Source organism: Anser anser, assembly GCF_964211835.1.
Source record: "Anser anser genome assembly, chromosome: 1".
Taxonomy (NCBI): Eukaryota; Metazoa; Chordata; class Aves; order Anseriformes; family Anatidae; genus Anser; species Anser anser.
In genome coordinates, this window is record NC_139720.1 from 132,905,783 (window position 1) to 132,933,760 (window position 27,978).

Sequence of the window (27,978 nt, forward strand, 5' to 3'; positions counted from 1 at the left end):
AACAGTTTTCCTCATTTAAGGACTAGTAACTGAATCTCCATTCACTTATATACATTATTAGGTCACAAAGATTCAATCTTCATTCTGGTGTAAAATTTCAAATAGAGAAACTTGTTTCCCTTTTCTCTTAGGGCATTCTAGTCTGTGTTGCAAAGAAAGGAGAAGGCGAACAGTATCTTTACAGAACTGTTATTACAGAGATCTATACCAGGGCAATAGGATTGTATAAGGGTTTGGGAGCAGGGACAGTTAGGAATTTTGGAATGATCTCCCTATTGCTTTTTATTATTATTATTATTTTTAGTAAATGCTGGTAAGCAGATTATTTTTTCTCCAGGAATGTTTCATTTTTGATAAAATTTCTGTTGAGATTCAGAAAGGGCTAGATGGAAAGAGAAAAGAAGAACCATCTCAAAACAGCGTTTGTATTCTGCAGTAATGATTAGGGAGAACTGCTTGTCGACAGTTTATAACTATTTCTATAAGTAAAGATATATACATATATATATATAAGTATACATGTAAGGGGGGGTGCATCGTGAAAGAAAATGATAGGAACTGCATGCTCCAGTCGCAGACAGGCAGTTAACTGAAGCTGTTAACTTGGCCATTTTGTTTAAATCAATGATATGGAATATGAAATTTCAAATATATGTTCAATGCATGCATTTAGCTCTTTATGGTCATTGAAATCTCTGCAGGAACACAGACCTCATACACCAACATATTCACACACAAGAGAAGAGAGAACATGGCTCCGTATACACATAGCTGCACTGAATCATTGGCGGCTAAAGTATAGGTAGAAGCTAAAGTCTTCTTTTTTGCTTTTATATCTTGGGAATTTTATGACCAGTGCATTCAGTTAATACAGTTACCTTTCTACCACCATTCTCACAAACTTCTGCAGTTTTCATTCATTTTTCCTGGAATACATTTAGTCCACTGTGATTCTCCTCATACATGTTTCCCTCTTCTCACACTTTTGTTCCTCAAGTCAAGTGGGCTTCCTTTGTCAACAGCTGTAACTGTTTCCTTGTCATCCCTCCATGTGTCTATTTCTCCCTTTAAAACTCTCCATAGGGGAATATTTATCCATAAAATTTATTTTTAATATTTTTGACACTCTGACCTTTAATGACATTTGTGGGACTTGACAGGTTCTCTCTGAGAGCTGTAGCTCAGCATCCTGTACACTTAAGCAGTACTCCTCAGCAGCTTGCTTGATTTTTTACCGCATTGCAGTTGAGACAAGTCAAGAACAAGCTCAGAAGGGGAAGCAGCCTGGTGAGAAACAAATGCAGCATGAAACAAAAATAAAAATCTCTGGGGTATGGAGAAAATCAGCCAGTTGCCTCTGTGCTACCAGTTTCCAAATACAAATTCATTTCTCACATTTAGTCCCCTTAGCTAGAACAAAGCTTGGTAATTCAGGGCAAGATCACTTCAGCCTCTAAACTTCCTAGGCAATGAAGTCTGTATTCTTGTTTGTTCAGAATATTAGCCATATATCAAGGAATTCAGAAATAACACTATTCAAATGTGGTAATAAAAATTCGTTTTTAACACAAGATGTTTCCTTGTAGTCTTTAGGTATTTTTGGGTGTGGACTAGATTTTTGTTTTACATTTACACAGTACCTGGTTCTTCTGTGTGACAGGATTCTGCTACAAAAGACACACACACACACACAAAGCACTGTATGTCTCTTCACTTGCTTAAAAACTGATTGCTTTACTGTAGGTATTTTACAACTACTGACTAATTCACTTTTAACCTCAGATGTGCAATAAGCTAAATATTAGAAAAATGCAGGGAAAAATAAATGTTTTGTTGTTGTTGTTTTTTAAACATCTGTAAAATTTACATATAGAGTTCATAAATTAGTTTAATTTTGATCAACTGTCACATGTAATTATTCAGTTGGTCACCTATGGGTTACAGTCAAAAATCATTATAGAAGTTTTAGACTAAATTCTCTAACATTTAAACAAAGTAGTATTTGAGTAAGTGTCCCTGGAGGAAATTTTTTAGTGCTTGGCTCTGCCTTTCATTACTACAAATTTCTTTTAACTTCACAGTTATTCACTAGTGATATTTTATTTGCAGATAAAAGCCTTATGCACTAAAGGAAGGGGAGAGGTTTCTAGCAGGCTCATAATTCAGTATTTGACTTTTCCTCTCTGTTAATAATTAGTATATTAACTGATTCTCTGAATATTGATTGTGTGTGTGTGCTTATTTTTGAATAGCTGGAAGTCGCACAACACATGTGGCAGAAGTGGCATTGTTCAGATAGGTCCCTAGTGCTGGGTAACTGTCTGCATAATTACAGCATCGATGCGCCTTGCCTTGCCTTGCCTTTCCTTGCCTTGCCTTCTTGCCTGACAGTGGGAAGTGCAAGCAGAGCCATTGAGGAGGCACATAATTCTTAAATGGGCCTTGTCAACACAGCCAACATCATGCTGAAGTAAAGATTACAGTAGTCTTCATGTTTATTGTGCTTGTAACCCTTTTATCTAATCGGTCCCAATCAGGCTGCAGTACAGTTGACTGTTGCACGCACAGAATTAACTTCTATCCCTACACAAGCTGTCAGAATATTTGTATCAGCTGCATATAAAAATACAGCAAAAGTTGTGGGCTTTCCCAGTTGACACCTAACACACAGAAAGCACACAGCTGCTAGTGAAAGGGCCTGCACCACTGAGAGAGGCAGGGAGAGGTCAGGGGAATGTGCCAATTGTATCCTGGGATCACATTAAAAAAAAGAAAAAAAAAAAAAGTGTGGCCAGCAGGTCAAGGGAGATTAGTCTCCACCTCTGCATTCATGAGACCCCACCTGGAGTACCACATCCAGTTCTGGGGCCTCCTCAGCATTGCAGGCCCTATCCTGACCATTGCAAAAAAAAGCATGATTCCCAGTCTCATAGTTTCACTGTTCCCTCGCGCTTTCTGTAGCAACTCTTATCCGACTCTCTTCTGATTAGTCTGTAATGCCGTTGGTGTGTAAGCAGGCTACACGGCTACATGTTTGTAAAGGACCTAAAAAGGCAGAGGTGCTGCCACTACACAAGGTATGGCAAGTGGCAGCTTCACAGGTGGCAGCTGTGGAAGCCCCTGGGCACTGCCCTCAGCCCAGTTTGTCCTCGCCTCATTAAATACTGTGAGGCTAGTATTTCTTTTTTTCCTTCATAGATGAAGGAACTGAAACACACAGTGATGTCAAGTGGCAAAGGCCAGGGAATAAACATCACTACTGGGAATAAAAGTCAAGAGAAAATGCATGTGAAAACTTCTTCTGTAGTTTGTTTCCTACCAGCCTATGCTCACAATAATGCAACTCTCATAACCTTTTTTTTTTTTTTTTAATTTGCCAGATGCTATCTGTTAGGAATACTTTTTCCTTAGACAAATGCTCAAGAAATTAACAAAGGTAACAGCAACCTGCTAGTTTAAAAAGTGTGCTACTGTGCACTGTAGCTATATGCTATTTCCAGAATTTCTTAAAGAAATGGAAAATCGTGGGTTGGTTTTTTTCTTCTTCTTCTTCTTCTTTTTTTTCTTCTTTTTTTTTTTCATGAAGGAATTGGGATTTGCTGGGATATCTATGTTGCTTATGTCAAACACATGAATTTTATACTAAAAGCAGTTTTTTCTTCCAGACAGTTACTTATCCCTTGAATAAATACCAGTACCTAACAGTGTAAGAGAAATACTGAGCAACGAATAAAAGCATTGGGGAAGAACATCTCACCTTTTTTATATGGTAGGCTTTGGATGAATACTAAAATAACTCTAAACTAGCTGGTGGAGTCAGGCTGCGGCTTTCCTAAGTGGTCTCAACTTGTACCTGCATGTAACGAATAGACAGATTTAGTAACAGCATTCTTAGCACCAAGAAACCTTTTTTAATTGTGCAACATTTTTACCAGATTTGGCCCCATTGCAAGATAAAAGGAAATAGGCTTTTGATATAGAAGGTGGCTAAAGAGAATGTATTTTTACTTGATATTTTCAGCAGTTCAGAATGGACACTGCATATAGGAGTCTATTATTATTATTATTTTTTAACACAAGAGCACATTTCCAGAGGCAATCATTGTACTATTTATGTTTGTTTGTTTGTTTGTTTGTTTTTTCTCCTTACTCTGCATACAAGCAGAATTTCCAAGGTTACAAAAAAGAGTTGTAAGAAACAAAACAGAATGTTGCCTCTACTGGTTTCATTTATATGATTCTGTTGTAATATGTGATTGGATTTCTGCTTGCAGATGGAAATACTTGGTGAACGGGAAAGTAGACCTGATATCATAGGATCATTTGAGTATTATGAAAATACTGTCTGGAGATGAGTTTTTTTTCTCTGTCAATACAAGTCCACACAAAGGCCATTATTAAGCTTGCAAAATTATTCATCTAGAAGCCTCCCCCTTTGAGGGAGTCTAATCTCTAATTCCCGTCTTTTTCCAATAAACTCAGTCATCCCCCTTCTTGACACTCAGTCTCCTTGCCTGCTCAGATACTTTCACAGTTGTATATCCTCAGCATCCCTGTCCCAGGAGTAACATCTCCCTGGTTTTACACCCACATATATTCTGAACCTTTTCCTTTGATTCTGCACCTTCTTGGATCTCCATGGATCCTCATTTATCTTCAGTTGGACCCCTCTCCCACACACCACTGTTCTGTTCTCCACCCAGATCTCTTGCCCCAGCATCTCTGTCCTCCATGGCTTTACTTTCCCATTCCCAGCTATTGCCCCACCACAGTAATTCCCATTTGCAGATTGTCTTCTGACTAGTGTCAGCCTTCCCCTGGTCCATCTTTGGCGATAATTGTATCTCTACTCACCTTAACGTTCAATCACCTCTAGCCCTTTCTCATTCTTGTATCTACCTTTATCTTGTATCCAATATCTACCCTGCTATTTTACCCTCTCACTCTTTTCTGGCTGTACTTTCAGGGGGGCTTCCAGGTTACCTGGCTCTCAGTTTCAGTATCTCTTTCCAAATAATGACTCATTTCTTGCTCCCTTTTTCCAGTTGTTCATCCCCTTTTCTTCCCATCATGTTATTCCAGCCTAGTCTCACCAGGAACACATTTTATCCATTGCTAGCCTACCAGATCCCATGCGTTTGTTGAACTTTCTGTCTCTGACCAAACTATGACGCTTGCTTCATTTTAACAGTTTCCTTCTCTGCTGGAATGGGTGATTATGGGGAGGAGAACTGAGGATGCCAGAGAAACAAGCTCTTTGCCATTAGATCTGGAATATGACCATGCCATAGGTCATCAGGTGGGAGAAATCATTACCAGGATATTATAATTTGGTTCTAGTAGCCCTGAACTGTACTGTGATGGTGCACATACCATCTGTCAGCTGGGAGTCTGGAACTTGACTACCATTGACAATCTGTAGAGATTTTAGTTTCAAAACTGAGATATACATTTTTTAATTTTTTTTCAGGTTTAGCCTGAATTTTGGGGGACTGGTAGCAAAGGACAAATATATCTGACATGTATATGGCACAGAAACCTCTCCTGCCAAATTTAAGTCCAGATTTAAGGCACTGAAGTGGCATTGTAAGACTTTTTATCATAGACCAACAGCATATTTCCTCTACCTTAATTTGTGAGATTAGCTGGTGGTTTTGGCTCACATTTTCAGAAGAATAAAAATTAAATAAAATCATGCCAAGGAAACAGTGTTTGACATTGCTGTATGTGAAAACAAAATGCAATAATGGGAAATGTCAAATGTCCATAATCATAGGTGAAACTACCCTAAACCCCTATTCATATGAGTAATAGCTTTGAGAACTCTGAAGTATGTTCTAGGTAGTCAAGGATAAATGATGACCCAAGCTATATCTCTGGAAATCCTTTCATTCTTCTTCAAGAAGAATTCAACTGACTCAACTGGTTCAACTGATGGCTGAATTTAGCCCTTTGTGTTTAGCAAAACTACTACTTTTTAAAGCTTGCTGCAGGTAGATGCTATAAATTCACAGATTTCTGAGGCCAGACATGACCACTGTGATTACAGAATCAGACCTTTTGTGCAGCAGAGACTGCGAATTTTTGCATATTAGTTCTTTTATTTTAACTAAAACCTACTGTTGAACAAGAAGCTATCTGTTAGTGTACACCACATATCAATATGCGTATATTTAGGGGGGCTATTTCCTGGGTTGTATTCCAGAGAAGAAGTTGAGCCTATTGGCCATGATGACATGACTGTATCTTAATGGGAACACCACTGGCAAAACATTGCAATTAACAGAGGATGTACTGAGCTGAAATAAATGGTTTTAAGTGATGATCAGCCTGGTGTGAAATTATAAACTCCATTGTTAGTATCGAAATGTCTAATTACAGCTTGGATATAGAATAGTACTCAACTTTTAAAATCTATGGGACTAAACTGAAAATGCTTTCAGCTTTTTGCAAAATCTCCAGGGACAAATGAAAAGTGTAATTTTTAGCTTGCATTTTTGATTTAATTGGTGCATTATTTCAGTACAAAGTATTATATAGTATTTCTTTCCTCTTTCTCCAGTCTTTTCTTTAATTTAGTTTTCACAGGATGTCCTAATTAGAAGAACCATTCTATATACCCTAAAAAGAATTAAGGTTTTCACTTCAGCTAAGTGGCATTTTTTGACTGTGCGAAATAATAATTATTATTATTACTATCATTATTATTATTTAAGGGGAAAGAGAAAAACAGGGCTGCCAATCTATTCAGGAAAAAATGGGAAATAGGAAAAATATTTACATAAGGATTTATAATTCATTTAGATTACTTTTCTTTACTCATTTCTAAGTTCTCTTAATTTAATTTGTATTTCTGTGTAAAGCAACCCATACATATTTTAAGGCTTTTTCTTCTTTTTGCCCTACAGCTTTCATATCAAGCAAACAAATGTTAAAAGCACACTTGAATCTATTCTCTCCATTGACGGGTTTTAAAATTAAAGCTCTTTGAAAATTTCATTTCATGCAGTCCGGGAGCGCTAAGTAACAACTGTCTGGTACCACATGCTGACAGACCAAGTCTTAAAAAAAAGGTGACAATTTTTCTACCTTTGCTTAGAGTGCCCAAACAAGGTTGAGTGGAGAGGAAAAAAAACAAACCAAACCAACCAAACAACCAATCAAACAAACAAAAAACAGATTTTTCTTTTTAGTAGAGTAATGAGAGATACTCAGTGAAAGCTGAAGATGCCTTTGAGTTTCAGTTCTGTGTTATTTACTATTTCTCAAGATTGCCCTGAAAGCTGAGATGACGCCCTTAATAAATTACAATTTATTTCTTTGTGGCAGATTCCCAGTGAAGTAGTAAAGATGAGATGTTTCTGTAATTGTACACTATCCAGAAAATATATTATTCACTGAAACGTGATACACACTTTAAGATATGAATTCAGTGGACAGATTTATTGAGGTTAATAGAACAAGCTATGTAGCTGTATTATATACTTACGTTTTATAATGTGTGTTAAATAGTTTAATCATGTATAAAACAAGTTGGCACCTATGTACTATAATGATGGGCATATTAGGCATATCTAATAAAGCTTACAAGCTTATCAAAATCTTAAAAGCTGATTTTCCTGAAATCTGTCTCTTTGAATATTTAAAACAAAATCTTAATTTCATACATATTTATTAGTTCCTTGTACTTTTATAAAACTTATATTAGCATATTTCACATTTTGATATTACAGATCTTGTAGCTCTGGTAAAAGATAAAATAGTACATAAGAAAGCTTCTAAATAATACACCTTAGTAAGTTCTTTTTATAAACATGAGTTAAGGCTCAGTTATCTAAAAAACGTGTGTACTTTCACATTTTCTGTAAAATTTATGATTTATGAAGATAAATATCTTGATTGCTGAACTATAGAATAATTTAGGTTGGAAGAGACCTCTGAAGGTCATCTTGTTGAATGTCATGCACAATGAGGACAGGTTGATCGAGGACTATGTATTTGTAATATCTTCAAGGACAGGGCCTCACAGCCTCTCTATGCAACCTGTTACAGCATTTGACCACTTCAAGATGGTAACAAGCCACACTTGCAGTGAGGGTACATAATCAGCTTGTTGTCCACCAGGATCCCCAGGCCTGTTCTACAAACTTCAGGGTGAACAGCTCTTTTATCAAATACACTGTTTCCTTAAAGAAAATCTCCATATTGTGGTGTCAGATGCATTGCTTCTATGATGATTATCTTTCATTCAATTTGATTTCAGTGCAAGTTGTTTGGCACTGAGCCTCAGAAGCATTCTAAATGTTAAAATTTCATTTCTACCTAAGACATCTCTGAAGTTACCTGTGGAGAACTCTGCAAAATTAAACAAACCAGACTTCTATTTAGTTTGAAAAGCTTCCAATAGCTAAAGTCATATACCGGAGACATACTGCAGTGCATGTTTGGTGAAAGCCTTCAAGATCTGGACAGACCCAACAGGAATTAGTGAAACTTCTCTTTTCAGATGTGCCATTTCAAAATAATACTGAACAGCAAGAAAGCAGTTCTTCATAAAATGTCTCTAGATACTAGTTTTAGCACTGTGAATTGGGAATGTTTATTCAGTAAGTTTTCATTTTGCTTATATATCAATGAACTGTGAAGAGGGCAAAATAATTCTTTTATGTTGAACTTAGACATGTTTGGGTCATTACTTTTGTTGTCATTAGTAGTCATGCATGTGTGGTTTCATGCAAAAGTTTGATATCAAAGTTACCTGTACTACTCTGACAACAAAGTAATAATTAATCAGTATCTTGAGCATTTTACAAGCTTGAGAATTGGACCCACTTAAACCTAATGACATTCAATAATTGTAACTGCAAGGTGCTGCGCCTGGGTTGGGGCGATCCTAGGCATGAGTACAGACTGGGAGAAGAACTCCTTGAGAGCAGCCCTGAGGAGAAAAACTTGGGAGTTCTAGTGGACAAAAAGCTTGACCTGAGTCAGCAGTGCACACTTGAAGCCCAGAAGGCCAACTGCATCCTGGGCTGCATCACCAGAGTGGCTAGCAGGGCAAGGGAGAGGATTGTCCCTCTCTGCTCTGCCTTTGTGAGGCCCCACCTGGACTGCTGCATCCAGGTCTTGGGCCCTCAGCACAAGAAGGATGTGAAGTGGTTAGAGCAGATACCGAGGAAGGCCACGAAGATCAGAGGGCTGGAGCACCTCTCCTATGAAGAAAGGCTGAGACAGCTGGGGCTGTTCAGCCTGAGGAAAAGAAAGGTCCGGGGTAACCTCATTGCAGCTTCTCAGTATTTAAAAGGGGTTTATGAAATGACCTGACATAGCAGATGGCATCCCTGCCCATGGCAAGGGGATTGGAACTGGGTGATCTTTAAGGTCCCTTCCAACCCGAGCCATTCTGTGATTCTATGATGATGATCTTGAGTGCCCAGATTACTTGTCAATATAAGCACATGTTACTGGCACATGGTGTCTGTAACAAGAGGAATGAAGAATCTCATTCAAAGCCTACTGACTCATTAGAAAAACTAGTACAGTCTTCAGTGGGTTTTGGACTAAAGGCATTTGATTTTAGGGAAATTCTATAATCTTTAAAATAAAAATCACAATGTTTCTCTTTCCTAAAAGAAACTGAAAGTCATAAAGTACAAAACATGAAGTATTACTAGTTTTCTCTATTAGGAAAACTGTTTTTATCAAATTTGATTTAATCACTTAAATGACTAACTCAAGGGGCTTTAAGACCTCATAGATTTGGTGTATCACTCATTTCTTTCAGTTGAAGTTACATGGTTACAATGGAAACAAATATATTGCATGATTTGAGTTGATGTTAGTTTGGGGAACAAATGCATTATTACAAAAACAAAAATCCACTGAGATATTGAAATACAAAGTAGAATAAGATCCTTATTAATTAACAAATCCTGGGTAAAAGCTAGTTTTAAACACGTAAGTATGTAGAATAGGAAGCACTGGCAGAAACAAATGCGGAAAAAAAAAGCAAGTTAATGGAGTTGTCATTTCAATATTCAGTAATATTATCTAGAATATGCAGTTTTCCCAAACGTAATTCCCATATCCTGCATGAACAGCTACAACAAAGTGAAAGGCTTACTGATGCCAACTTGCTTTCCTGTCACCATGTAACTGTAAAATATATGTACTTACAGAAACAGTGGAGCAATTGGGAAAATAGAGCTGCTCTTGACATCAGTTATGTCTGCAATGTATGGCATAGTCCTGCTGGCACCCCCTTGGCTATTTGCACAATTATTTTCTTGGTCATCTCACAGAATTGCGTGCAATTTATGCCCAGGGCAAACAGGTGTTTGTGCAGAAAAGAGGAATCTAAGCCTCTCCATCTGGGAGAGCCTGATGCCCTGAGGTTTGACAAGTGTTGCAAGGCTTTCCTTTCCAAACTCTTGGAGATAAAGGAAAGAGTGGACCAGGACAGCAGGAAGTAGATAGATGGTGGTTTTCCTTTCCCTTGCGTAGCTACATTTGGTTGTTACATGTGTGGTGGTTTTACTCAGGTGGGCAGCCAAGTTCCACCACAACCGTTTTTTCACTCACCCCCCTCAAATGGAAAGGGGGAGAAAATATGATGAAAAGGCCTCAAGGTTTGAGATAAGGAGAGGGAGAATGCTCAACAATTATCGTGATGGGCAAAACAGACTCAGCATAGGGAGATAGTAAAATTTATTGCCTATTACTAATAAGCTAGAGATATGAGAAACAAAGGAAAGAATCTAAAAACACCTTTCCCCCATCCACCCTCTTCCGCCTCCTCCCCCCAAGCAGCACAGTGGAATGGGGAATGGGGGCTGCAGTCAGTCCCTGACGCTTCGTCTCCACCGCTCCTTCACGGTCCCTCCCTGCCCCTGCTCCCCGTGGGGTCCCTCCCACGGGATGCCGTCCTGCCCGAACTGAGCCTGCGGGGGCTGCCCACAGGCAGCAGCTCTTCAAGCACTGCTCCCACACGGCTCCGTACCACGGGGTCCATCCCCCAGGAGCAAACTGCTCCAGCACGGGTCCCCCACGGGCGGCAGCTCCCCCCAGACCCCCTGCTCCTGCGTGGGCTCCTCTCCACGGGCTGCAGCTCCGGCCCGGGGCCTGCTCCTGCGGGGGCTCTCCATGGGCCGCAGCCTCCTCCAGGCCACATCCACCTGCTCCACCGGGGGCTCCTCCACGGGCTGCAGCGTGGAGATCTGCTCCGTGTGGGACCCATGGGCTGCAGGGGGACAGCCTGCTCCACCAGGGGCCTCTCCCTGCACAGCCCGCAGGGGAACTGCTGCTGCCTGCCTGGAGCACCTCCTGCCCTCCTGCTGCACTGACCTGGGGGGCTGCAGGGCTGCTTCTCACTCCTCACTCTCCCAGCTGCTGTTGTGCCGCAGTTTTTTTGTTGTTGTTTGTTTGTTTGTTTTGTTTTTCCTTTCTTAAATATGCTCTCCCAGAGGCACAAACAACATTGCTTCTGGCTCGGCTCTGTGCAGCGGCGGGTCCCTTTGGAGCCTGCTGAAACTGGCCCTTATCTAACATGGGGCAGCTTCTGGATACTTGTCACAGAAGCCACCCCTGCAGCTCCCTGCTACCAAAACCTTGCCACATAAACCCGCTACAACATGACCCTATAGTGTTCCAAAGAAGGAATGAGTTGCATAGTTGAAATCAGCTCAAACTGGGCAAATCAGCTCAAAATACAGGCACAGAGTTCAGTGAGCTAGAATAAGAGCCCAGGGTAATCTGTAGCTTGATTTCACTCTAGAATTTGCTAATACACACACATATCCATGGGTACACATGCACACGCACATGGAGGCACACTTAAATCAATGCTTTGATTATAGATACAGCTATTTTAACTAATAAAAATGCTTAATACATAATAAAGTAAAAAAAAAAAAAAAAGTATATTTTCATGGGATGTTCTAAAAACTGTTGAGTGTACAAAATGAGGCTCAACACTAAATTAGTGTTGTGAGACCTCAAATGCTATTGCTACTCATGCATAGAAACATCAGAGAACACTTTGTACACATTCTACATCTTCACATTGCACTTGTTTTGCATATCACAGTGCATGTATGAATGCCTATGTAAGTGCATGCTTGTTTGTGCATGTTTTATATAGTTAAAGAGAAAGTGCTTCTCACGAAGACTGTAGTCCTGTCTCTCACAAAGAACAGATAAACAAAATACATACAAAACTAAAGTATTGTACTGGGTGAATCAAGTCCATGTCTTCTCTTCCAAGAAAACTTTGTCTGAGATCAAAATCTAAATTAGTTAAATAAAGGCTCCAAATAAATATTTCCATAGGCTTCACAGTTTTTATAAGTTCCCAAAGTACTATGAAAAGCATACTTACATAATCAACTGTGGCTCGTGTTTTCAGTGGAAAAAGTTTGCCAGCCTTGATAATATGGAAAACTTCAAAGGCTGCGATAAATCAAATGAATAATTTGTCTGGAGGAAGTCTGCATAAATTGGTCACATTATCTAAATGTGTCAAATGAAATCTTAAGATCACTCCCTCTCTTTCTCCAGTAATAATTGGATTTGTACGTCTCTAAATTGCTAGTCTTTCACCATAATGGAGGGGCATGTATTTTTCACTGCCCGAATGCCTGTCATGGTAAATGCTTACAGAAGAGTGGCCAAAGATACATGGGAGGATTCAGGCAGGCTGGTTCTCCATTTTCCAACTCTTAGCCTACCCGATGTGAAGATGATGAGGAGACCATGTAAGAACAGCTCACTTCTGCATCCCTAATTTAGAAAAGCTGGACTGGGTAAGATGAAAGGGGCTAAAATTCTATGTAAATAGTTCAAAGATAAATTAGAAGGCTTCATTAGTCACGCGATTTCCTCTAGGGGACCATCATTTTTGAAGGAAGAAGAGGTAACAGAAAAATGGCTTTTTAAAATTATCTTGATTTTTCTTAAGTTTTTAAGGTTTTAAAGAAGAGTTTGGTTATACATATCTCTTGCTGCTCTTCTAGAAAAGCAATGGTGGAAACATGTTTATTCTCTGTTATTCATGAGTATTTTGTTCTTAATTGAGCATTTATGAAATTCAAGGCTATATATGTACTTGAAAATTGCCTTGGTTCTCTATGCATGAAATGCTCTCATTTCTGAAGCCAAATTTACTAACGCAAATTTGGATGTTTAATATTCTAACGAAGACCAAAGAGAAAGTATCTTTTCCTTATTCTATTACTAAAATGTTCAAAGTCTCTTGCTATTAGCACATGTGGCTCTCTTATTTATTCTTCTAATTCACTTACGAAAGGAACATGTAGATCTTTCCTGAGGGTTCTAGCTTTCAGCTGAGAATCTGAAATGTGAAGAGAACAAAGAAAGGAAAATTCCAACTCAGAAGCTGCAGTGCAAAATAAAATGTTACAAATGAAAAAAGTGATACATGAGCATGCCCTTGCATAGTCTTGAGTGTGAATTCTTACAGGTGCGCATGTTTGGGTTTCTGTTCACACTTTTTTACTAAAAATCTCCTTTGATTTCATATGGTGTAATCTAGCTTCTTGACAACCTACAGCAGAATTTTTAATTTTTAATATAATGTTTTAAATGTCTTAAATGACCAAAGTTCTGTGATACTACCTGGAAAGTGTTGTCCCAGTCCACTAATTCGTACTGAGAGGAAGTTTTACCTTGTATATGCTTTTGAGCTGTATGTAAACTGAATCAAAAAGTTGAAAATAATATCTGAAATATAATGACAGTACCTCAAATATTGACAAAGTAGAACTGGCTTGAGTTACATTAATGGTTTGGTATGCTACAAATGATTTACTATCATAAGAACATAGTAAAAAGAAACTATGAAAATATATGGTCCACAACCTTGCAATCATGCCTTCCTCAGTTAAAATTCACTACTTTGAAGTATTCCATTGCAATTGTTCATATTAGAATGAGCAATTTGTTAGTTCATACTAATTAATTAGTTCATATTAGTAAAATGAAGCACATCTGTTACTATTTGCAATGCTGAAATAAGTGAATTGTGCAAATCTATGCCTCCAGATAGGATATTTGCTTTTGGTTTGCTGATTATTTTTTTTAAACTTTAAATATATATTGTCAAAGGCTGTTAAATAAAAATCTGTCTTTGAATTGTTGGCCCCTCAAATGATAGTTTGATTAACATTGAATTGATTATTTCATTTTAATCTGAATGAATGTGCAGTCCAATAAGGATCGAAAAGTAGTATCTTAGGAGGGGAAGCAGAGGAATTATTTACTTGGGGACTTCCCTGACTGTAGCATGCACCTCTCAGCCCCAGGGTACTTCCATGAGCATCTGAGTTACTTTCAGTCCTTCCACCCAGAAATTCTTGGCACTGTGCACAGTTGGCAAAGCAGGAGCCAGCAACTGGGTTCAACTCAGGTTCATGAAATCTAGCAGGAGCTGAGGGTGCATCATTACAGAAGCTGGGCAGGCCACAGCATGGCCAAAGCAACAGGGGCAAAATAAGTACATGTTTTGGAGTAAGAGTGGTGACGGAGATGAGGCTGTCTGGGAACAGTTTTGGGTCCGCTGCTGAGGTAAGGGGAGAAAAAGCTTAGTGTTGTACATTAAATGAGAGAGGATATATTTCTGCCTGCTATTTTATTTGTATGCTTTATTTTCATAAATCAGTTGGAAATATGAGGCAAAATGGAATGCTATTTTTGTCATAGCTATTTTTCCAGTGCATTGATATTTAAATCATACTGACACCTGAACCTGGTTTTCCAACAAAAAGCTCCTGTGGTTTTGTTTGTTTGTTTGTTTTATTTTGTTTTGTGTGTGTATGGTGGTTTTTTGTTTGTTTTTGTGGTCAGTGGATTTGAAATCTGGAGATGATCTTTGATGAAGTATTGGAAATAAGAGTTAAACAAGTAAGAAAATAAACTTCACCAGAGTACAAAAGAAACATGAAACAAAATCTGATTCCAAATCATGATTTTTACTCTGCACTTTATACTCACTACTTGATTTAAAATCAGCTCACCACCGTCACATTTTACGTTTTAATAAGTTCCTTCCAGAGGAATACAATTGTACTAAGATTATTTAACATTATTCTTTGTTTTTATCCATAGCAACTTATAAAAATCTAAGACTTAAATATAATAACAAATCTGTAGCTGCAATATGAATCAAAGATTATTTCCCTGACTCCTAAATTAAAGATCTGGTGCTTGGTCAAAAGTTCTGAACAGAATAATGTTGATAAATTATTTTACCAGCCCAGATTGGCAAGTATTATGGAAGACTCTTTAAGCCTTCTTTTCAAAGAAGTACTTAAGCCTGTGTCTAAACTTTAAACGTGTGAGTAACTCAAGTTCACCACACTAAATTCTTTCAGGGCATTTACTCAATATAGTATAGTATTTTAGTATACTGTCTAGGAAATAGGATAAATGAGAAGAAAACGGAGAGATTTACACTTTTGTGTAGATCTAGCTCTAACTGTAGGCAGCAAAGTGAAGAGCTTGTGCCAGAATGAGCATTAAACTGGAAGGATGCCAACCTTTTTATTGCGAGTAACCTACTGCAGCTGGGGCCTATTCCACTGGAAGGCAAAGATTGAGCCACCAATGACTTCAGTGGCACAGAACCAGTGTGCAGCAGAATGGAAGAACTAAGTCATGGTGTAATTCTTGGCAAAATCCTGGATAGTTTTTAAGAAGAAAAAATACTATTAAACATAACTGTAAATGGTTCTTTTCTTAGTATGATACACCCTAAGTCAGAGTTGGGTCTTTCTGGCTGACCATTTGGTTGCCACTTGCCTGATGTACCATGACATTGAACAGTAGGATGGATTTCCATTTTCCCAAAGAAGTGCTGCGCTTTGCCTTTACTTGGGCTTTCCAACAGTGACAATATGGTTCCAAACCAGCAGCCAGAGCAACAGATGGGAACAGAGATACCTGTTTCCCCTCTGTAGAGGAATTGCACAGAAATTGACTCCCATTTCTTTAATAAATCCCTTCAGGTGGTCTGCTCAGCCAAAGTTCTGCATGCTGCACCAGTAGCAGACAAAACTAGTGTGTGCCCCAGGCATCCCAGCCCTTCCAGCCATGCGAGGAGACGGAGTTCTAATACCTTCAAGAAGGCAATTTACAGAGGTCCTACAAAGTGATGTTTGCCATGCTGAGAAATATACACAAATACAGGTGGCTGCAGCTCCCTCAAATGGCAGCTTTGTCACAAGCCAGCAGAAAGAGCTGAATGAGGTTTATGATAGCTCCACAGGTCTACTACCTAACACAGACCAAATCACCATGTTGATTTTCTCTACTGCTTGCCTATCCAGCTGTCCTTCCTAACCTGCCAGTTTAGCTTAATACTGAACTGCTTTTTATACATACCTGGTTAGATAAAATGGAATTTTTTCAACCGCAAAATGCAGTAATGTGTATTGATTGATTAAAAACAGATTTTTTCCATAATATAACCTCTCAAATAAAATATAAACTTTCAAAAATGTTTTGGTAGACATCTGTAGAAGCCAGGATTTTAATAACACTGCATAAATTGTGGTTCTTTAGATGAACTTTTTGCTTTCTCTTCCTATAAATGTCTGTCATTAGTTATGGCAAAACTCAGGAGTTCGTTTTTTGGAATGAATACTTCCCAGATCTCGCTTGCTCAAGATTAGATTAAACGTTTCATGAGCAGGAGCTCTTGTTGAACTCCTGGGTTCAAATACGTCCCATGTCTTGGGAGTTCAGAAGCAGATGCAGCCAGGATGCTGCAGGACAGCTGTACAACCATTCAAGTTCTCCTTATCCTCCTTCATTGCATTGGATTAGCCAGTAGGGAATAAGCTAGAGAACTGTCTAGCTCTCCTCAATAAGTCTTTAATGATATGCTTTAAATGCAATCTGTCTGGTATTTGCTGTGCTCTTTTAACACTTCAGCTTCCAGTTTGACTACTGCACTGAAGAAGAAGAAAAAAAAGTCAAATATATTTGTGCCTCAAATGTATGTACAGTTTTGCACACCTTGAATAGCTCACATGTTCTTCCAAAACTGGTATAGTTTCAAATTTATTCAAATGTTTAAATGTCTTCCTTGATTCCTGATTATTATCCTAGTCCTACTTCGGTTATTTATTCATTAGAAACAGGGCTGAACTAACTCCCCAAGATCCCAGCCAAGCCAACATTTGGATATCTTATATTTTGATTGAAATGGGAATTTCTTTTTTAAAAATTGCCTATCCTAAAGTTAGTTCTGTCACTGTCTAACTCGGGACAAAGTTTTGATAAGAAGTTTGAATGCCCTGAGAAAACAAGTTGTTCTCTATGTTCTTTCCTCCTCCCCCCTCCCTTTTTTTTTGTGTACGTCCACTTCACATTATAATACAGAAAATAACTAATCAGTGTCAGTTCCATTGGCCTGTGTTCTTCGAAATCATGGTCTCTATTCCAATTATAACAGTCCTCAAGCACATACATTGTTTCTTTCCCAAACCTACTACAGCACATCAAAGGAAAACTTTTGCTATAGCATGCTATATATGGCTCTCATCCTGTCCTTTTTCCCCAGAGGCCACAGCTGTGAAATTTCTCTTATGCTCTGAAGAGGGAAGAAGAAGCAGTGAAGGAAGACTAAAGAGCATTTCAGCAAAGCAACTCATAAGGCAGAGTAGTGTAGCAGTGTACTTGAATCAAAGGCCAGAGCTGTGGCTGCAAATAGCAGGCGCCCATGTTATATTGAGGGTATAGCTTTGCAGAGAAGTGAGAGAACAATTGTAGGCTTTCCGTAGAATATTGTCCTCTCAGTTAATAAGGTTTCTGTGTGGTCAAGAATCTGAAATGCTTGGATTTCATTTACTTTTCCCAATGTTGCATTTTAAATAAGAGCTAAAAAAAAAAAAAAAAAAAAAAAAAGGCTACATTCCTATGAAATATAGCAACAGACCTGATTTAGTTAATATTGTTTAAGCCATAGTGGCTTCAAATGCAGCTATTTTTATTGCACTTTTAATAATAATAGTCCTGGACAATTAATTAACAGTGCAGTATCTCAAGGGTCTTTCCTTGTGATATACTGTAATCACTCGAGGTAAAAAGAATAGTCCCCAGGAGTGTATCAACATCATAGCTGTTATTTCTTTTCACATAGAAATGTGGAGTGCAGTTGTCAAGCTCTGCACATTTGAGACTTGAGGTCAATCATTTGTATTAACTACAAATGTTACCATTCCCTGGCTTAAGAAATACAGGGTCGAGCATGTGTATCCTACGGAAGAGCAGTCATCTGTTTCAGGACAAGTACATAGAATAAAAATTGGCTTAAGTTTTTCCATGTGCACCTGGTATGCCCCTTTAAATAAAGAACACCAAAGGAAATATTAAACTCACATATACCCAAAACCTGGCTCAAAACCATGCTTAATATTCTGGCAGTTCTTCTGGAATTGATTGGCAACTTTTTTAATAGATTAGACGCAAGTCCTAGAGGCAACAGGCCTGGTTCACAGGGTACGTCACCGCAATGAGGTGGATATGTAACTGGAGCATATGCAAGTATAACTTCTTTGAGTTAGGAGGAAAAATAGTTACAGTGAAGATGTAATCGCATGGACTTTGTTAGCAACAGCATGCATATTTATGATCTACAGGGAGTCTGCATATCCTAAAGACTGATCTGCCATGTCATCACCACTCTGGTTCCCCTGCTAGCTTGACTAAAATGGAATTTGGTCGCACTTCTGCTTTGTGATGTTTTATTCCTAATCTCTCTTCTACTGTTATGTAATTGTTTGGTTTTTGGTCACACACTTTAACCAATCAAGTCTGAAAATATATAATCTCTCTCAAAGCACTCCAGTGAACAAACAAAATGCATTAACTTGAAAAAGCTCTCAAGTGGTAAATTCTAATGAATACTTATATTTAGCAGTAGCAGGAAAAAGAATACTTCTAATGAGAAAAGGAAAGTGACTTCAAATTGAATTTGAAATCTCATTGTAGTTGATAGCTGTAGCTTTCTTTTGTGACCCTTTGAGTAGACATATTTATGGAGCAGAAAAATGCCACTGAGGAATTCTCAGGGATGTTGCTCTCTGCTGTGACGTAAGTCAGGAGTACACAACTCAGCATGTTTCTTCTTTAGAAGCTTACAGTAATTTATTTTGACAGCATTTTCAACCCATATAGTAGCTTAGGACTATCTGTTTGTGCTACCTCCTATTTTAGACATGCAGTGCTTTGCGTGAGACTGTTAATTTGGCAAAGGGCATGGGTTCACATTTGGTTTTCATAGACTGATAGATTTAAAGGCCAGAAGAGACCATTATGATCATCTAGTCTGACTTCCCCCTTCAATCAGGGCATGAGCCTCACGCAATCATTACTGCAAAAAGACCAAGACTTCACTGTGAGCTAGACAGCAGCTTAAAGAAGACATCCAGTCATGAGCTGCATTCCTTTAGTTTTTAGAATTAATTTTTCCAACTTCTGATTCCAGTCCCTGGATCATATCATTTTGTAGGCATGCAGAGTCTAAATGAAACATCATCCTCAACTGTCCTTTTCAATTATGTCTGTGATTCCATCTACTTGGATTTATCCCCAGATTATAAGAATATTTATGTTGTACAGTTGTCAGACCGTGCTAAATGGACAGTAAGCATTCTCTTCACTTTGTACTGGATATTGTAAAAAACAGCTGTGAAGCACACATGAATTTTTAAGATCTCAGGCTAGGTCTGCATTGGTAAGTCGTGAAGCATTCAGCCTGACTTTTTTTTTTTTTGGCTTTTGAGAGCAGTATTTATTCACAGGGTTAACATGTATGAAACCTGCTCACAATGTACAGCAACTCTTGTCCTTCTTTTTAAAAGTCATCCCCTGAATTTCTAAGATCAGCTTTTAATAGACAAAGAAAATTGGAAAGTGAAAAAAAAAAAAAAAAAAGATAAGGAAAGGCAGGTTAAAATGTTTCAGTAATTATGATTTAGTTAGACATTTTCCCAAAATACTGTTGTAATTCACCTGTGAGAATGGCCATAGAATATTAGGTGGGGGGAAGGAAGATGTTTTGAATAAACTTATTCTGGCACTTGTTTTCACATGTACTCATCATAATCTGGGAACACACTTTCTCCAGAATGCTGTGTGATAGCCAGAGTGGTGCAGTGGTACATATGTGCATGGAACAGGGGAAAAAGCTAGAGAAAGATACCACCAAAAGAAAATTCAGGTAAATATACTGCAAGAGTTGATTGAATTTTAACAACCTTTAAAATTTTCAAGTTAACCCAGTTGTAAGAAATGACATTCAGTACTTGCCCTAGTGAAATTGGGAATATTGACATTCATTTAAGAAAGCATCTGCCAGTTCTTACTATTTGGTAAAGCATTAATATAAACTGATGTTCTTCAACACAATTTTAACAAAATTCTGATACTTCTTGACCCCAATCTCTTGCCTACCAAACTGCAGTGAAAAAAAATCCAAGCTTTCCAGCTTGAAAATAACACTGTTTAAGAGCTCTTGAATACCTTTTCTCTAATTTTTGTAAGGCAACTCACTAGTGTAATAGTTATCCTCTATTTTTATGACTGATAAATACAGACCACATCAAGAGACACATTTGAAACTATAATAATATATATTGGCTTATGTTTATATTCACTGGAGAGAAAAAATATTCTAAAATCTTTATCCAAGATTTAAAATAAACCTATGGGTAAATACATTTCTGTTTCAATGCAAATTCTTATTCTTCATGTACTAATGGGCTTTGTTCAAGACAAAGGTTTTAAAATCACTTTATTCCAAATTCCATAACAGCTTTGAGAACATTTTTTCTTCAGAGTATGTATTGGCCCTAATTGTTAACAGTGATTGTGTCAAAAAATACAGTTGAAATTAGGCAATCTAGAGTATACAGTTGTCATCTTACATCTTTTGGTATAAATATATCAGAACATGCACATAATAAATACATAGGCAATAAGAAGGCACATAAATATAATTTCAAGACTACTTGCACATTTGGATCCCCTCTTTTTTTTTTTTTTAAAGACAAAGGTTATCTGATACTGTAACTGTATATGGTATTTAGACTTTGCATGTGAGTCTCAGCTCTGCAAAGGGACATCTAACAGCATGGCAAACATGCCTTTGCAATTAAATGATTGTTCACAGTACAGCTTTTGGAAATATAAGATACAGCTCAAACTGTTCAGTAAAGAATTCCCATTCTTGTTACTCTTTGTTTTTAATGGGCTATAAAATAAATGCAATGTAGAAGGTATTTTTACAGCCAGAGTTTGTGATACATGATACGCATGGTTGGGCTGGGAAGAAAATGCCCAAATTATGTACTTCAAACACCCATCACGCTTCTCCAAAGAGTTACATACATAAAGCCATCAAAATCCTGTGATGTCTTTAATGGGACAGGACTGACTGCTCCTCCAGTGTTTACAGCTTCGGCTCTGGTAAACGCCAAAGTATGTGTGGTTCAGCAGTGAAATACTGCCAGCTTCATTCGCTTGTAGCCAAAGGCAAGAAAGAGTAAGGAGACTGCATGGCTGCAAAGGGGGAGGGCAAAGCACAAGGCATTTTGAAACTGCACGAAATAGGCAGGAGGTAACAGTGCCTAAAAACACAGAAAATACGTGCGTGGAGATGGTAGGGAAGGAGGAAAATGAAAGGATGAAAAGTCAGGAGAGTTTGTGGTAGCTGAAGGGCCTTAAGTAACATAATAGCTATATCGCGGGGAAAAGCAGGAGGGTGGAGAAATGAAGTCTATTAATAAAAGATGAGCAAGGTTGAAATTAAGAAGAGTTCTGCAGGGGCATTACAGGCTTTATGAGGAGGGCCCATTTCTGGTATTCTTGTTCAGCACCTCCTAGATCACTTCAGTGGGTACTGATGGAGGATAACATACAATTAAAAGGCAGAGATTGTCAGCCTGTCAGGAATACTAAGCAAGGGACTAGTCTCACATACTTAAACAGGTGAATAACTATGACGAAAAGCTTCTAATATGAGCTGTCCTCAGGATTTTCAATATGAAATATACATATCCAAAGTTACTGAAATGTATGAATGTTTACAGTCAGGACTCTTTTTAATGGACTGTATTTTTTTATTCTTTTCTATTTACTCAAGTTATACTTAGAAATTATTCTGTCTTTGTGGAAACTTTGCATGTTATGCTTCCAGAAGGTGGACTTTTATGTAAACCAGCAGCTATCATGGGATCTATGCTAAAAAGCAAGGAGCTGGTAGTTGCAAGTCCCACGGTGCATTGCATGGTCCCAGTCCCAGAGCAGCCAGATCAGGGAGCAGGTCACAGCCACCACAGACCACATCTTCCTCATGCACTTGGATTTCCTTCCTGCGGGTAGGGTGGGGAGGGAGGAGGCTGAATCATTTGTTTCTGGATCTCTGTCTCACATGAAATGGCACAGTGGCCAGGATGTGGCTTCAGATCTGGGAGGCAGAAGGCACTGCTGGCTCCCACAGCTGGGGATATTTGTTGTGGCCATAATCAGTTGATAAACACAGGCAGAAGCCACACATTGTCTCTCAAGAACAATCAGTGAGTAGATATTTTATTCTTGTGCTTAGAAATGATGGTTTTCTTTAGAATTATTTATTCAAAAATCTGACTGTACTGAAGTAGGGAAATAAATCAATTAGATCAATGCCCCGGCAGTGTGATCAATGCCCCACTACTGAGTCCTTATGAGTGTGGTCCCAAAGGGGCACATGCTGGGAGACCTCAGCAGCAGGTTGTTAAATTCAAATGTCAGACTAAGAGCATGGAACAAGGAGTCACTTTTTTCTGGTAAAGCATTTTTAACCTCCCTGACTTCTACTTACTCTGTTATTTTTTCCCCTGACTAAAACTAATTGCTTAATCTAGTTTCTAGTAGGTCCTTAGAAAGTATTTTGTGGTGAACTCTTACCACGAACATTTCAGCTTTCTTGTCTTGCCATGCTTGATTCATGGACAAAATATCTAACCATGCACATCAAAATGAATGTCATGTGTTGATACCTGTGTAATTACATAATTCAGATCCTGAAAGTACACCCATTTTTCAACTGTTCACTTAAATTTTAAATTCCTCAGAATACTAATGTGTTCTTTTCTTTCTTTTTGACAGCAAAATTTGGAGAGTAACCTCACCAACCTTATTAAGAGGAATACTGAACTGGAAACTCTTTTGGCGAAACTCATTCAGACCTGTCAACACGTAGAAGTGAGTACTGACCTCCATTTGAAATACCTGTAAACTGAATTACATTCACTTTGAGCTTTCAGAAATGGAAGTTTATACAAAAACGTAACAAGTACAAAACTAAATTAAAGTCATGGTAAACTGATTTGGAACTTTGTCACTGATGAATGGTATTCTCAGTACACCTAACCTCCTTTACATTCCTTTGTAACCACTTTTAATTATGATTTAATGTTTGGATGGCCCCCACCACTGCTACACTTGAGCACGCCACTCACTATCTGTAAAATGCTTACCCTCTTGGCTCCTTTGCCACGCAGAGTAATATTTACTGGTTGAAAACTCAGGCAAAGAAATAGTAAGGTCCAGATCCACAAAGATATTTAGCTTTCTGTCTGCCATTGATTTTATTTTTGTTCATCAGAATTAAGTATCTAGATACAGATGTGGCCTCAAAAGTCATGTATGAACTGTATTTTTCTTAAGAAGAATAAGATGCCTGCAATCCCTTGAGTTGCCTGAATATATCACAGAAGGGAGGGACCTGAATCCAGATTTCATCCAAATCTGGGGGATATTTAAGATGGCTCTTTGGGGGCTGCTGCTCTATATGCAAATTAAAATAATCACAGACTAATTCAGCCATGGGAGCTTACACAGGTACACAGGGGGGAACAGAGTCAAAAATAAACTATTTTTTAGCAGAACTTTTCTTTTTAAAATTTTCTGCACTCTTAAGACCATTTCCTCACTGTAAGACAGTATATTCTGCTCAGTGAAGTCAAAACAGCTATGAACAAACAGCTTCCTTGTCATAAAAAACTTGCAAAAGACAGCAAGAGTTTATGCTTTGTGTCAGTAAAATTATACAAATATCCCTGTGGCATTAAAATTTTATCACCAATGCTTTCATCATGGTCAATCTCAACTGAGAGTCCCAGGTGACACAAGAGATACAAAATATTTTCTCCTCTCCTCCAGGAAAATTCTGGATGAGGAATACTGGAAGAGTAAGAAAGGCTCAACATTGTGAGGTGTGCATGCTTGTTGGCAGATCTACTGCATTTATTGAGATACACTGAGTTCACTGAGTTGATCATTTGAAGTGCTATCAGATTTCTTAAGTGCTAAATTCAATTTAAGACAAAGTACGAAAGTTAATGGGGTAGGAATCAGAGAAGCTGGCACAACATAAATACTGGTGGTTTAGAGTGGAACAAGCCTTAGACCTCAATCACAAAGAAAAACATATTTTAATTCAAACAGCTAATTACTAGCCAGATTAGCAGAGAAAACTTATTTTCCCAGTGCAAAATGCTTCTTTTTCTTTTTTTTTTTTTTTTTTTTTTTTTTTTTTTTTTTTTTTGCATTACAATACTGCCTGTTGACTTGCTTCTGCAGGGGAACATTTGTCCTGACTGCATTGTGATTCCTGCAGCAACCTCATTTATTTAGAGGAAGGTGTGTGCTGTGTGCCTACCAGACAGGCAGCATTAAATAATAATTGTGTTGTGTAGAAAAGGTATTCTGCTTTGAGTATGGCTGTCTAGACATGTAAAATGAAGCCAGGTGTCTTTGTCAGTGTTATCTGGGGAATAGCCTTGGGAATTTGGGAGAGAAAAGTAGCCTCACCCCAGAATTTCTGGGACATGGGTATAATTTAGCAGAAAGTTAGCTCTGACATACGCAGCCTTAACAGAGCCACGCAAGTCTGGAGAAAGACACTCTTTTATAACGTCTGCCATGTTTTTAGCAAAACCTCTTTTTCTTCCTTATAAAGTTCTGTGGAATTTCTCTGTAGGTCTTTTTCAGAGGAAAATTCAGTCATCTAAGCCCAAGAACAACTGTTGCTTGTGAATAGTCACATCTTGAAAATGTGACATCTGCTTAAGTAGTTTGTTGACTGTGGCAATGGTACGTGCTGCAACAATAAAGACAACAACAAAACAAAATAAAACAAACAAACAAACAAACAACAACAAGACTGTTCTTGCAAAGAGATCACCTCATCCATTTTTCTGTCTGCTAGTTGACTTGTCTCCTCTGTGAAGCCTCACTGACTCAATGGGACTCAATAAAAACGCAAAGTCTATCACAAGATTAGACTTGCGGTAAAGGATTTGACTTCTTTATATGCACAGCAATAACATCAGACAGAACAACTGTAGCATCAGATGGGATGACTTTAGCAGATAATGAGAGACAGAGACAAGGTACGTTTTCTTCCACTATATATAAAACTCAGAGCAAAAAACATGAAGCAGATGAGTGCAGGACAGCATAAAGCCTCTACTGCATTAGTGGCCTATATCCAAGATGTGCTAGATCTGGAAAATTTTAAATCATCCCTCCTTCTCCTCTGCAATATATTACCAGCTCTAAAGTTTAGTATTACAAAAAATCCAACTTGTTCAACTGGTAACAGATGCGCTACTGTCCCTTGAGTCCTGTTTTAGAAAATTTCTCTGTAGACATAAAGCAATAGCAGCAAAGTTGTTAATAAATTCCTACCACGTCTTATTCATCAAATTAGTCTAATTAGCATTTAAATTAGCTAAATATTAAGAAATGAGCTTCAGTCAAAACTCTGGACCTAGGCAGCGGTGGAAATCAGGCAAGTGGGGATGTAGAAGTAAACTCTAAAGCTATCGCTCTTTTCCAGAATTCTGAAAATTTAGATATGATGTGAATATCTTAAACACTAGAGATGCTGAGGCTGGTATAGATTTAAAAATTCAGTATGCTCTATTTCTTTGTGCTTCTTGACTGAAATTCACCCAAACCAGGATATAGAATGAAGCATAGTATATTATTGTAATGTTAATGTTACAAAATTAAAATTACAATGCTTTCAGAAAAGCTGAAGTTTCCAACGATTTTATTAGTGTTGCCATATGAGCCTATGAAGAGGTTGAAATTGAACAGACAGTTAATTTTATAGGAAAGGTTTCACTGTTTTCTTTTTCATTTTTTGATACACTATATTACAGATTATAATATAAAATATATTGTATACAATTTGTAAGGATGTAAAAATATAGGTAGTGCACTGTAAAATCGGATGTTGTATACCCAGGTTATCATTACCTAACTTAGAATAATTTTAATAATGTTATTTTAGTGTTGATTTAGATTTTGGGGGGGGTTAAAATCTGATGAGGAAAAAGTAAGAAGCTTTTGGGTTTTTTAGGCCAAATAATGTGAATTTTGATAAACAAGGAAGAGCAGGAGGTTATTGTTCCTTTTGTTAAAGTTGCAGAGTTTTTATGGAGGGGTATATCAACAAAACCAAATAATTTATTCTATTTAATATTTATTTGTAGAAAATAGAAACAAACACTAACTTTTTTTTAACCATTTGTCATTTCAAAAAAAAAAAACTATTACATAAAAAATGAAAAAATAGTATCTTTTTTTGGTTTTTGATATGGAGCAGAAGCTGATGTTTCCTAAAATGAACAACAAACAGGCCATGTGTCTGTTGAATAAATGAGTCCTTGCCAGCCAAACCAAATGTTGTTGTAGAGCCACTGTTTCTCATCAACAAAGTGTGCTGTTAATGGCTTCCTAGCAACTGGCTTTATGGCAGATTAATTATTTACCATGCATCCTTCACATCAGGCAATTGTAATTTCATCTATAGCAAAAGCCAAATCCTATCACTCTGTTTTAAAACTGAAGCTTATTCCCTTTGGAAAGAGTGGTGCTTGTTTCCACTTTTCTCCCATATTAGCAGGCGGGAACTAGTCAGGGATGTTCATTATCTGTAAACTGGATGATTTCCAGCAGCAAGGGAGGAGAGCTCTGGAGCTGCCTTTCATCGCTGCAATGGGGACATAAATCTTACCTATTTTTAGATGGAGTTCATCAACTTATGACAAGATTTATCCTGATGTGGGATCTGATCTTGAGAGACTGGAGAAGTCCATTTCCAGTCTTAGATTCCTTTGAGTGGTTTTGGGTATATCAGCAGGAAAAGTTAAGAGAATAAATCAAGCCAGATTTGTATTCTTTACTGCTTTAAGTAAAGCCGAGATATTATTAAACATTTTATAATACCTGAATGACTGGCTTCATGACTAATAAGAAAGTAGTCTGGGCTAATACTTAGTGTATGGTAACACTTACTTTAAAAAATCCCCTTTTCTCAGTGGAAACCACACCTTGAAAAGAGCACACTTCAGAAAAAACGCCTTTCTATCCCAAATATTTATGTTTAGTTAGGAGCACCTAGGCACACTGATTTTACTCGTTCCAGTGTCATCACTGTTGTGTTTTGTTTTACACTCTCCCTTCCTATGTAATTCCATCTGTCCTTCCTTGATTTTCCATAAAATCCCAAAGCTGAAGGAAAGTTTTGTTTTCCTTCCTTGGATAAGATAACAGGTCTACAACCTCATGCCCTTGGCCAGGATGCTTTCTGAAGCTTTCTGAAGGATATTAGCAGGAGCACAACCGCAGGGTCCCAGCTTTGCTGCTTTTTTTGTTTGTTCGTTTTATTTTGTTTTGTTTTGTGAGGGACAGCAGGGCCAGCTTCATAGAATCATAGAAACAGAATCATAGAATGGTTTGGGTTGGAAGGGACCTGAAAGATCATCTAGTTTCAACCCCCCTGCCATAGGCAGGGACACCACCCACTAGATCAGGTTGCTCAAAGCCCCATCCAACCTGGTCTTGAAAACCTCCAGGGATGGGGCATCCTCAGCTTCTCTGGGCAACCCATGCCAGTGCCTCACC

The 27,978-nt window shown here is 38.0% G+C and overlaps 1 protein-coding gene and 1 long non-coding RNA gene across 11 annotated transcripts in view; one reads left to right on the forward strand and one right to left on the reverse strand.

The window, feature by feature from the left end:
* LOC310893309 overlaps positions 1–23,154 on the reverse strand; it is a 33,639-nt gene extending 10,485 nt beyond the window's left edge. Inside the window, exon 1 of the long non-coding RNA XR_014578891.1 lies at positions 1,133–23,154. This is a non-coding gene — a long non-coding RNA (uncharacterized lncRNA). The remainder of the gene's footprint in view (positions 1–1,132) is intronic.
* MID1 (midline 1) overlaps positions 1–27,978 on the forward strand; it is a 251,968-nt gene that overhangs the window by 173,102 nt on the left and 50,888 nt on the right. For all 10 annotated transcript variants that reach the window (XM_083821997.1, XM_083822003.1, XM_083821995.1 and 7 more), the window contains exon 3: positions 23,167–23,262. In XM_083821997.1, the coding sequence (XP_083678123.1) occupies positions 23,167–23,262 (96 nt within the window). The remainder of the gene's footprint in view (positions 1–23,166; positions 23,263–27,978) is intronic.